Here is a 12,848-nt window from a genome sequence, read left to right on the forward strand (position 1 = left end):
TAAAGCTCTTCAGGTCTTATACAAATTCCGGAATTTTGTTTTGATCTGACTACTGGTTCCGGAGTAATGGTTTCAATGTGCAAAAAAATTGAATTTGTGTACTAACTTTTCTCAGAGACCGTGCGACAGATTCCCACAAACTTCCACAAACTGATTCAATGGTCTAATAGTCCTTCACAAACCTTCTCAATTTCATCTGGATCCGACTTCCGGTTCCAAAATAATAGGGTAAAGTGTGTCAAAAAAAAAGTGTACACCAGTTTTGTTTCAAATGTTCCGCGTATGAAAGTGCGACGTCAGATAAGGGGAAGAAGAACTGAATGCACCGATTCTTAACCTTGGGAAAAAGGTTATACTTGATTTCGACTGGGGTGATAATCGTGGAAAACTGTAAAACGGCTGTCTCAGTCTTATAATACAAACGAATGTTGTTTACTGTCCGACGTTTCGGCCTTTGATGTAGGCCTTTTTCAAGGAAAACTGGAAAATTTTATTGTGTTACATTGACGAAAAACATAGAGCGTTGAACAAATAATACAATGTAAAAACTTACTAAAGTCTATCGTTTATAGTCAAAATTTGTCGATGTCTGACGCTACGTTGTCTGGTCAATTTTAGAACATGCTTTAAAATACTACGAGAAAATGGTCATTTACTTAAAAACTGAATCAAAAGTTATTTAAAAACAATTCTTACTATTGACTGCATAACAAATATTTTGTTTGCATAAATCACGTACAGTGTCAAAACTACTTAGTTTAACGACTATTCTGGAGCTTTCATCATGGTGATCAAAAACAATCAGCTTATCAACGTTATTAAGTAACGTTATCGTTGAACAAGCTCAGCAAAGTGCTGTGTAGAGTACGGTAGTATTGGTGTTTATCGGAGAGTTTTCATTTCTTATCGTATTTGATGGATTTGATAGAATGTAGAATACCAGCGTAAGTGGTGTTAAGGTCTTGTACATCGGACCGATGATTAACTGTTTTGGTAGTATTGGAAATATGACACATTTCCAACAGAGGCAAAGCTGTAGATCGCAATGATCGATCAATAATCTTTGTTTTCTCCAATGCAAAATTGTGTCCTTCATTGATGGTGTGATGAATGAGTGCTGTTTTTTCTTTTAGCCTTGATATTTCTTCATCTGCGTGTGGTGGTGGATTTTCAGTTAATTTTAAAAATTGATTAATGTTGGATCGATGACCACTGAGTCTGGTTTTCAGTTGATTGGTTGTCATTCCAATGTATGCATTTTCACAGTCATTACAGGGAATGCTATAGATGACGTTTGATTGTTTAAATGGATCAACAGTATCTTTAATCGGTCGGAGTAGAGATCGTGTTGTTTTAATCGGTCTATGGCTCAGTTTTGTTGTTGGGAAGTCCGGTTTTAGTGCTTTTGTAATTTGTTTGCTGAGAATGGGTATGAATGGTATGGATCTATAGTGAATTTGTTGTTGCATATCGTTGGTTGGCATAGCGGTTTTATCGGTGATTTCAGTTTCTGTCTCCTGGGTTATATCGGTCTGTACTTTAGCAACTAAATTTGATGGTTGTGTGTTATTGTGAGGCTGCTTTGTGTGAAAATTGTTGATAAGCCTGTTTATGAGTGATGATGGATAATCATTTTGCTTCAGATGTTGGTATATGATATGTTTTTGTTAATCTGCTGATTTGTTTGTAGTTAAAGCGGTAACTCGTTTAATGAGATTTAAGGCTACATTAATTTTCATTGTCATTGGATGAAACGAGTGATAGTTCAACAATCTTCCAGATGCAATAGATTTTGAATACCACTGTGTGCTTATGGTTTGATCTTCATTTCGTATTAGTAAAGTGTCCAGAAAGGGTAGTTTTTGTTCTGATTCTACTTCTACGGTAAATTGGATGTGTTCATTATAGTTGTTGAATTTTTGTAATGTGTATTGAACTTGATCGTGAGGTAACGATAGAATTAAATCGTCAACATATTTGCGGAGCACCGGTATTTTAAACGGTACATTTTTAATTACTGTTTCGATGAGGGTTTCCATGACAATGTCAGCTAATATTGGTGATAGCCATGGCGGTTCCAAACGTCTGTAGATAAAATTTGTCTCGAAAGCGGAAATAACTGTTGTTAAGACAGAATTCAACCATCTCTATGAATAAATCCAAGTTAATATTTGTTGCTGTTTTGATGTTAGGCCAGTTCATGATTATGTTGTTGATGACTAAGTTCTTTGGAATGTTCGTGAAAAGCGATACTACGTCGAACGAAACCAAAATATAGTCTTTTGGTATTGTTATCATGTTTATATACTTCGAAAACTCAAAACTATCGGCAATGTTATATTTACTGTTGAAGCTCTGTTTCAAAATCACTGCTATGTACTTCGCTAAGTTGTATGTTGGGGCGGTTATGTTAGGCACAACAAAACGTAGAGGCAGATTGGGTTTGTGTGCCTTGGGTTGACCGTAAATGGAAGGACAAAGTGCAGTACTGGTTTTTAATTTTCGTAACGTTATTTGATCTATGAGCTTTAAGTTATACATGCGAGAGATAATGTCGTTATTTTTTCGTTGGATGGTCGATGTTGGATCCCTAGGGAGAACTTTGTATGTTGTACTGTCCAGTAATTCAGACATCTTGCATTTGTAATCATGTTGATACATAATGACCATCTTTGTACCTTTGTCTGATTCTAGGATACATACATCTTGGTTGTCTCTGAAAAATCTTTTAGTTGCTATTGATGCCGTTTGACAAAAATTGTATAGAGGATTATTATCTCGAGTTGTTTTGGTTCTTGTTATGTAATTTTGGATTTGTGTCACTATGTTGCATCTATTTTTATCCTGAATATGCTTGTCTGATGTTGTTGTGAGAATAGATTCGATATCGGCAATGAGGTGGTAGATTGGAACGCATCTAAGGTCAACAGGTAATGAAAACTTTGGTCCCAAACTAAGCAGTGTTTCCATTGCAGGGGGAATATATATATATTAGTGGCGTTGAGTACAGATTTTTCATTCAAGTTTGGTATACTGGAATTTTCAATAAATCAGTATTTCACAGTTATAAGTTTATATTTCAGACATAATAAGCGATGACGAAGCATTTCCTCGAAACTCCCGGGTGCTAGTTTATCAGAGCGAGGAAGAAATCGAATAAATAGAAAAAAATGTCGGAAAACAATTTGTATTTCATTGTTTATTTACTTCATTCATTATCACAACGTTTCCTGAATAAAAACTGATGAACCGAATGTTCCTGAAGTTTGTTTGAAACAACTTTCTTCCTAATATTGACTCGTAAAATCCATTCCGAAAGTAACAATATTGTAAAGTATTCGACAGTAAGTCATAATTACTCAAACAACGTTTACCAATAACTGTTCTTTAAACCCGTTCCGAAAACATTCGTTTTGCTACTGGTTTCGAGGAACACCATCTTGGATTTTGAAATGACTTTAAACATCATTTTCCAACATCTACTCATCAAACCCGTTCCAAAAATACCCATATTATAAGGGGTTTCAAGGAATATCAATAATCCGGAAGTCGCCATCTTGGAATTCAGAACCACCTCAAACATCATTTTCCGACATCTACTCATCAAACCCGTTCCAAAAATACCCACATTTAAAGGGGTTTTACGGAATATCAATAAACCGGAAGTCGCCATTTTGGAAATTGACGCTGCTTAGAACATCCTTTTCCTGTAAATACTCATAATTTTCGTTCCATAACTATCCAATATATTATACATATCTAATAATACATATACATAGGAAAACTTTTTTTGCGTTGAAAATTCCAAATATCGTAAACTTTTTTTACGTTGAAAATTTTTTTCGATTTACGTAGTCCCGATTATTACGTAAATGGAGGTTTGGGTGTACCCATATTCTGAGTGTTTCCAGGGAATATCAATAAACCGGAAGTCGTCATCTTGGAATTCAGAACCACCTCAAACATCGTCTTCCTACATCTACTCATAAAACCCGTTCTGAAAATACCCATATTGTAGTAATTTCCATGGAATATAAATGAGCCGGAAATGATTTTCATTGTATGCAATAACTTCCTTGTACGAAGTAGGTACGTAAAAAAAGTTTACTTTTTTGGGATTACGTATTAGACCTGTGCCCCGCTGTCACCGATAATTTTGACACGCCACCAATTTAAGAAAATGATGATTAGCGCGCCACAAACAAGATTATATCAATGTGGAAAATATTTTACAGTTTTCATGAAAAATCATTGAATATTAATCCAATGCCATTTGATACAAAGTCTAGTCAAAGTCTTTATTTGAAAGTTTTTGAGCTATTGGCACATTTTCGCAAAACTGAATTAGCGACACCGGAAAATGAAAAATAGAACCAACAAAAGGAGGGTTCTTCCGAAAATATTCATATCGGCAGTAGTGATTTGCAACATTTTTTTCGTTTATTCAATAGTACAAATAGATATCAGCAATGAAAGTAAATTCGGAGTCAAAGAAAATCGGTTTCAAAGTGATTACTATTACTTTTTAGTGTAAACTACGATTAAACATGGAAAATCCTTAGAAATGAGTAAAATTGGGTATGGTTAGGTTAGGTGTCCTGTGTGATTCAATATTAAAATTATTAATATGTTTATAATTGATTACGCCGAATTGCGCCGCCGCCGCCGCTGGTCAAAAAGACGCTTTAGCCACCGATGTTCGCAGTTTTGATCGGCGCACAGGTCTAATTTTGTTCGTAAAAAGAGTTACGTAAAAGGAGGTAACGTAAAAAAATGTTCTCTGGAAAAAGATGGATAAATACCGTCTTATATTGACATTCGCGAAACATCTCAAGTAAGGATATAATGTCCTGAAACGCGGTCAGTTACTAGACCTGAGCGTGTTCCGTCCATAAGGTAAATGTTGATCCTATCATGGTCTATTTCTACTTCGTTTAAATAAAAAACTGACCGTATTTAAAATATATGCAACAACTAGGGAAGGGCTCCCTATTTCATCTCATTTGTAGGAACGTTACCTTAAAAACCTGATTTAGCCACTAAAATCACTGTGATTTTTTTCATAGTTTTGCTTGATTCACATTCCTTGGAAATTAAAATAGTATTTAAAAAATCAGCTAAAAACACTTCTGATATGTTCACTACTGTGCTCCTAATTGCATCTCAAAAGTTTTATATTCATCCTATCGTTAGTCCTTTATTCATCCCATAAATTATCAATGGCGACGGAGCAATCAAAACCAAAATATTGCACTATGACACTCTCAGGTTTAAAATGTCAGAATTTTCCTTAAAAAGGGCCTAACGCCAACTATGAGACAACACACGATATTTTCAGAAACAGTTTGGAATCATTTCGACGTTAAAATTTTTTTGGATCATTTTCGTAACCTTTCGTTTCAAGTTTAAAACTTTACTGTGCAGTTAGTTTGGGGAACTTGAAAAAAAAACAAAAAAAAAAAATTGTTACTATTTAGGCATTAGCCCTTCTAAAAACAAAATGCAGAATCAGAGATGCCATTTATACAGATTTATCTGTAATGTAACAGATCGGCTGAAAATTTCGTATCGTTTCTATGAGAGGGCGCCACTAGAATTAAATCCATACCATTTTCAGTTAGTACCAATCTTCAAAAGATACGTGTATAAATTTGACAGCGTCTGATTATTAGTTTGTGAGATATTGCATTTTGAGTGAAGCTACTTTTGTTATTGTGAAAAAAAATGGAAAAAAAGGAATTTCGTGTGTTGATGAAACACTACTTTTTGATGAAAAAAAGTGTCGCCGATACCAAAAAATGGCTTGATGAGTGTTATCCAGACTCTGCACCGGGCGAAGCAACAATTCGTAAGTGGTTTGCAAAATTTCGTACTGGTCATATGAGCACCGAAGACGATGAACGCAGTGGACGTCCAAAAGAGGCTGTTACCGATGAAAACGTGAAAAAAATCCACAAAATGATTTTCAATGACCGTAAAGTGAAGTTGATCGAGATAGCTGACACCCTAAAGATATCAAAGGAACGTGTTGGACATATTATTCACGAATATTTGGATATGAGAAAGCTTTGTGCAAAATGGGTGCCGCGTGAACTCACAATCGATCAAAAACAACAACGAATTGATGATTCTGAGCAGTGTTTGGAGCTGTTATATCGAAATAAAACCGATTTTTTTCGTCGATATATAACAATGGACGAAACATGGCTCCATCACTTCACTCCGGAGTCCAATCGACAGTCAGCTGAGTGACTGCACGCGATGAACCGAACCCAAAGCGTGGAAAGACTCAACAATCGGCTGGTAAGGTTATGGCGTCTGTATTTTGGGATTCGTATGGTATAATTTTCATCGACTACCTTGAAAAGGGAAAAACCATCAACAGTGACTATTATATAGCGTTATTAGAGCGTTTGAAGGACGAAATTTTAAAAAAAAGACGGCCTCATTTGAAGAAAAAAAAAGTTTTGTTTCATCAAGACAATGCACCGTGTCACCAGTCGATGAAAACCATGCTGAAATTGAACGAATTGGGCTTCGAATTGCTCCCTCATCCACCGTATTCTCCAGATTTGGCCCCCAGTGACTTTTTCCTGTTCTCAGACCTCAAGAGAATGCTCGCTGGTAAAAAATTTAGAAGCAATGAAGAGGTAATCGCTGAAACTGAGGCCTATTTTGTGGCAAAGGACAAATCGTATTACAAAAATGGTATCGAAAAGTTGGAAGATCGCTATAATCGCTGTATCGCCTCTGATGGCAATTATGTTGAATAATAAAAACGAATTTTGGCAAAAAATGTGTGTTTCTACGATACGAACTTTTCAGCCGAACTGTTATAGATTTTTGCGTTCGCATACTGATTTAAATCAAAGTGCAGATTTCCTAAATTTAATACAGATATGTAAAGACTCATAAAAAGTGAAAAGCAAAAAGGTAGACTTTTCTCTCAGAGTATCTGTTAGTATTTGATTGCAGTACTTCTTTAAAAGTTTATTAATCAACGGACAAATCACATGTTAAAATGGAAATCTTTTGCGCAACTATTTGATGATGAACACTGATAAACATTTATATTAAAATTTTAAACCAATTTGAACTGATTCATTTTATTAGTGAAAACAGATGGAGCAGATACATATTTTCTGTGAAAATATCTGGCATCTCTGTGCACAGCCGATGAAACACACACACTTAAGGGCTGAGGCCAGTGTGTTTTAGGGCGTTTTGAAGGGTTATTTTCACGCTTCAAATCTGATTTTCTCAGAAACGGCGACGAATATCAAGAAAACCCAACTGAAAATCTCTTAGAAAATTAGTTTAGATTATTCTGTGAAAATTTCAGAATGATTGTTTGAATTTAGCGGTCGGGAAAGTCCTTTTTCTGAAGGAAGAATTGCATAGCTGAAAACGGCAACTTTCAACTTGTTCATTGAATATCTCGCCTTCAATAGCATGGATCAAAAATCTATCCTGACAATGTCTAGATAATTTAATTTAGATGCGTTAGTGCATAAAAACATATATGTTGTCGCGATGAAAATGAAGTATGAGTTATTTTTGTGGAGGTAAGTCGATTTCTATGTCGGCGCCATTTTAGTTCCCTGGTAACGTAACGAAACATGAGAGAGAAATAAAATCGGCTCAAAAAGGCTGCCAAACTAGCGGTAGCTTTATTAGATTTTATGTGATGTAGTCAAACTTGTAACCGAAAATGTCAAAACTTTCTTGGCCACCCGGCCTCATCGAGTGTCATTTTGCACATTTGCGAGAGAGCATGGAGAGAAATGTAAAACGCGCAGTGAGCCATGTGGTTTTACGCGACCCACTGGCCTCAACCCTTAACAGTGTTATGGTGACGTATAGCTGAAAGAAACCAGTGCTACTACATTTGCCACAATGGTTATTTCATTAGTATTTAACACGCTCTTTCTGGTAATATTCGAAACCGAAACAGTTTTATTGAAATATAAATATCAACAATATAAATAAACTAATGTCACAGATACCAAAAAATACTTGTAATTTGAAGATGGAAAACAATTTTTTTGTAACATTTTGAGAAAACTTGGCAACTTTGCGAAACCAAATGAGATGAAAACAAAGCGCAATCAAGTGAACAACTTTCATCTCATATTCTTGAAGACTTTTATTGCTTGTCGGGTAATTTTTGAAGTTTATAATCGTTAACTAAACAAGTGGCAAGTGAACATTACTAATTATGAAGTCATCCAGCATTCAATAGTAGTGTAATTGTGCGAAATAGTGATCGATTAGTAGATATTCAGAAACATGACGAACTGTAAATCTTAAGACGAAAATGTGTCCTAAATTGAAAAGTGAGTGTTATAAATGAAAAAAAAACGATCTCCGAAGAATTTAAAAACCATTTCTTCCAATGAGAAAGTGGGAGCTTGAATAATCATTTTAAAACATTAGATATAACTCGCGCACTCGTAGAACACTGTCAAACTATGAGAAGAATACACCAATAAGGAAAAGTTCACGATAAGGTCGCCAAATAGTTAAAGGCATGAGACTGCAGTTTTGAACCACTGTGCACTCGCACGATAAAATACGGAAGCCGCTCTCGGTCAAGAATAGTTGATCGACAGCGGCTGACTTGTACACAAACAACCGAAATGTTCTACGATTTGACATGGATTCGGTATGTTTTAGCTGCCGTTGGAACTTATGCTGCCCTTATATTCTTGTACGAAAGCCTCAAATCACCAATCAGTATTTTGTGGAGTTTGGTGTTTCCGAACAAGGAACCGTTCAATGTGCGTTACGGACCATGGGCAGATGAAAATCCCATTGTGTGATGGTTAATCGTTTCAACCCACTCCCCATTAACATTGGAACTTCAATTTACTTCACAGTGATAACAGGATCTTCGGATGGAATCGGAAAACAATATGCCATTAACCTAGCCAGCAAAGGTATGAACGTGTTCCTTATTTCTCGAACGGAATCAAAACTGAGAGAAGTTGCCGAAGAAATACGTTCCAACAGTTCCGCGGAAGTGAAATGGCTTGCCGTTGATTTCTCTAAGGATGCAGAAATTTACGACACCATCAGAAAGGCACTGTCGGGACTAGTGATTGGGATGTTAGGTGAGTTATATTCGACAGTTCAGTTAGTTCTTTGATGGTTATAACACCAGACTCTTTGGCCGCAGTAAATAACGTTGGGATGGCTCATCAAACTCTACTAGACTTCGATAGACTGTCGAAAAAAGACCTACAGCAAACTATTTCCATCAACGTGACGGCTGCCGTGATGATGACTCACATGATCCTGCCGGAAATGAAACGACGGCGCCGTGGAATGATTGTCAATATGTCATCCATGGGTGGACTTTTTGCGATGCCATTCAGTTCACTATATGGCGCTTCGAAAGCGTTCCTGATCAGTTTTTCCCAAGCCCTGGGTGACGAACTCCGCGGAACAGGAGTCGAATGTCAGCTTCTGGTACCACTTTTCCTCCAAACCAATATGAGTGATCACATGAAGTCGGTCCTATGGTGGCTTGGGTTCGCAAATGTGGAAAAATACACCAAATTTGCTGTGTTTACTATCGGGAAAACAAATTACACGACTGGATATTGGGCTCATGGAATACAGGTAAGACCGGTACGAATTATATGAATTGAAGTTTCGATCCTTTCGATTTATTGCAGCTCACTGGGATGAGTCTTTTAACCCCAGAGATAAGGAAGAAGATATCGTATTTTCTCATGAAACTTGTAAGAAACAGGCGCTTTGGAAAAACATAATCTGTGATTTTGAGAACACTCTTATGGATGCTAAATCTCTGCGCTATATCGCATATGTGCTTTGTATTAGATAGGAGAATAAATTGATACTATTGATTTGCTTTTACGCAATCGTTTGTAGCTGTTTAATCAGGCCTTTATCGAAGTACGTTTTTCAACTGCCAAGTTAATCAGAGCTCAATCAATTAAATTACCTTAACCAACCCATAGTCGATAGATAGTTAAATTCATGCTCACATACACTGATGAGATTTCGTTAAACACGACCTTACAGTCAGTTGCAGCAGAAGCAGGTGCACTCGTACTCGTGGTTTAGTTAATTTCTTACACTTCTCTCTGTTTGGACCGTACCAACTCTTTTCACAGGCAATTTACTCGTACCGTTAAATAGTACTTTAATTTTGAATTCATTTACCATAACAATTTGCTTATATTTAACAGTAAATTTATCTGGATACTACAACCAACGAGTTTTAAACACGTTATTAAAATAAACTCGATCTATTAAACTGTACACATTTCAACAATCGTGGAGCCACTGTGCTGCGTTCGGATGGACGAAAAAACGCACTTATACTATCGTATATGTGCACTATGGGTCAGCAGAGATGATTTTACTATTAAAACGGTAATTGGCTAACCATCGATTACACTCGATAGCAAAGGTACTGTATTAAAATCTGTTCGACAGGAAAGTAACATCCCAACTGCGCATTCGTAGCGGAATAATATTAGAATGGACGACAAAATATTTTAAATCTACTTTCAATTAGTTTTAATGATAATTGAAAATAAAATTATTTCAAAGCTTCAGGACAGTGGTTCCAACCATTGCACAGTGGTTTGAATCGACAAAAACGTGAACTTAATTCTCTAGCTGCTAAACCATTGATCCGATATACATAATTCCTTTAGAGAACTCAGTCACAAAAATATACCTCGTGGTTTGATCACAATAAAAAATGTGCAAAGCCTACTACGATAAAAGTTAATTTCAACAACTTTATTCCCCTAAGAGATAGAAAAATGATGTCTTCTACAAAGTTTTAGAACTTCTAACGAGAAAAATCTTTGCCGAAGAAGCTAAAGGTCTAACGCATATAGTTTCGGATATATGAAGCATTTTCTTTTGAAACCACTTAAAATCAATTTTTTGTACATAACTTTTTTCGCAATTACTTTCAGTGTCTACTATGTTCGAGACAATTACTAAAACCGTAAAATTACACATTTTTGTTGAAGACTGTGCACGGTTTGGCTTTTTCCTTAAAAAGTTATTTAACATTTAAACTTTTATATACACTAATAATATATTGCTTTAACGCGGACAACAATTAGGGAATATTTGCTATACAATAAACAACTTTTTTCGTTTTTACCTTTTTTTATATATATAAAAAATAGGTATAGAATTCGCTCGAACTCTCGAAAATTTTTCCGAGGCCCGGAGGGCCGAATGACATATACCAATCGATTCAGCTCGACGAACTGAGCAAATGTCTGTGTGTGTATGTGTGTGTGTCTGTATGTGTGTTGTCAACTAAGAGGTCGAGATCTCAGAGATGGCTGGACCGATTTTGATCAAACTAGCCGCAAATGAAAGGTCTCTCCGTCACCCAAAACGCTATTGAATGGTTTTGAGATGGGATGTTTACTCTTTGAGTTATTCGAAGTTTTATGTCAAAATTTTCAGTTTTTTGACAGTATCTGTCACAATTGACCTTGAAAACAGAATATGTTTTCAGACTTAGATTCCGCACGATAATACCTATTCAACAAGCCATAGATTCGCTCCTCTATAATTTTTACGTGAATGACATTGACAGCTGTCTAGTAGCCCCATGTACACTAAGGCAATTGGCAGATGATGGCGTGGTTTCAGTTACTGGACCCAAAGCTATTGATCTGCATAAACCATTGCAAGATACCTTAGATAACTTGTCCGTTTGGGCTGTTCATCTTGGTATCGAATTCTCTGCGGAGAAAACAGAGTTAGTCGTCTTCTCAAGAAAGCATGATCCCGCGCAGCTTCAGCTCCATATGATGGGAAGAATGATCCAACAGGTTTTAACTTTTAAATACCTCGGGGTGTGGTTCGATTCCAAATGCACGTGGGGAGGACACATTAGGTATCTGATAACGAAATGCCAACAAAGAGTAAATTTTCTTCGAACAATAACAGGATCTTGGTGGGGTTCTCATCCGCAAGATCTAATAAAATTGTATCAGACAACGATACTTTCAGTGATGGAATATGGATGCGTTTGTTTTCGTTCCGCTGCAAACTCTCATATTATCAAACTTGAGCGAATTCAGTACCGTTGTTTGCGAATTGCCTTAGGCTGCATGCATTCGACACATACAATGAGTCTTGAAGTTCTGGCGGGAGTTCTTCCATTAAAAGATCGATTTTGGGAGCTTTCATCACGCCTGCTAATAAGATGTGAGGTGCTGAATCCCATGGTAATTAATAATTTCGAACGACTAGTCGAGCTTCGATCTCAAACAAAATTTATGACAGTATATTTTAACCATATGTCACAGGAAATCAACCCTTCAAGATATATTCCTATCCGTGTCAGCATCCTAAGTGCCCCTGACTCAACTTTATTTTTCGATACATCCATGCAGCGTGAAGTGCGTGGAATCCCGGATCATCTACGCTCGACGGAAATCCCAAAAATATTTTTAAGTAAGTTCAGGCATATTGACTCTGAGAAAATGTTTTACACGGACGGATCGCGAATTGAAGAAGCGACAGGGTTTGGTATGTTCAACAATAATGTTTCGGCCTCATTTAGGCTTCAAGAACCTGCATCTGTTTATATAGCAGAGCTAGCAGCAGTTCATTATAGTTTGAGTGTAATCGTCACATTATCTCCAAACCATTATTTTCTCTTCACAGATAGTCTGAGTGCAATTGAAGCCATTCGCTCAATCGCTGCTGGCAAAAATGAACCGTTTTTCTTGGGTAAAATAAAACAGTGTCTGAACGACATATTGAATAATAATTATCTAATCACTATAGTCTGGGTCCCGGCTCATTGCTCCATTCCAGGCAATGAAAGAGCC

At 36.5% G+C, this 12,848-nt stretch overlaps 1 protein-coding gene across 1 annotated transcript; it reads left to right on the forward strand.

Moving 5' to 3' along the window:
• Positions 1 to 1,425: 1,425 nt before the first annotated feature.
• On the forward strand, positions 1,426 to 10,192 carry LOC131429347 (very-long-chain 3-oxoacyl-CoA reductase-like). Its single transcript, XM_058593420.1, has 4 exons — positions 1,426 to 1,429; positions 8,880 to 9,113; positions 9,179 to 9,624; positions 9,681 to 10,192. Exons 1-4 carry the CDS (start codon positions 1,426 to 1,428, stop codon positions 9,774 to 9,776), a joined length of 780 nt encoding a protein of 259 aa, XP_058449403.1. The 3' UTR covers positions 9,777 to 10,192.
• Positions 10,193 to 12,848: the final 2,656 nt, after the last annotated feature.

Source organism: Malaya genurostris, chromosome 2 (assembly GCF_030247185.1).
Source record: "Malaya genurostris strain Urasoe2022 chromosome 2, Malgen_1.1, whole genome shotgun sequence".
Taxonomy (NCBI): domain Eukaryota; kingdom Metazoa; phylum Arthropoda; class Insecta; order Diptera; family Culicidae; genus Malaya; species Malaya genurostris.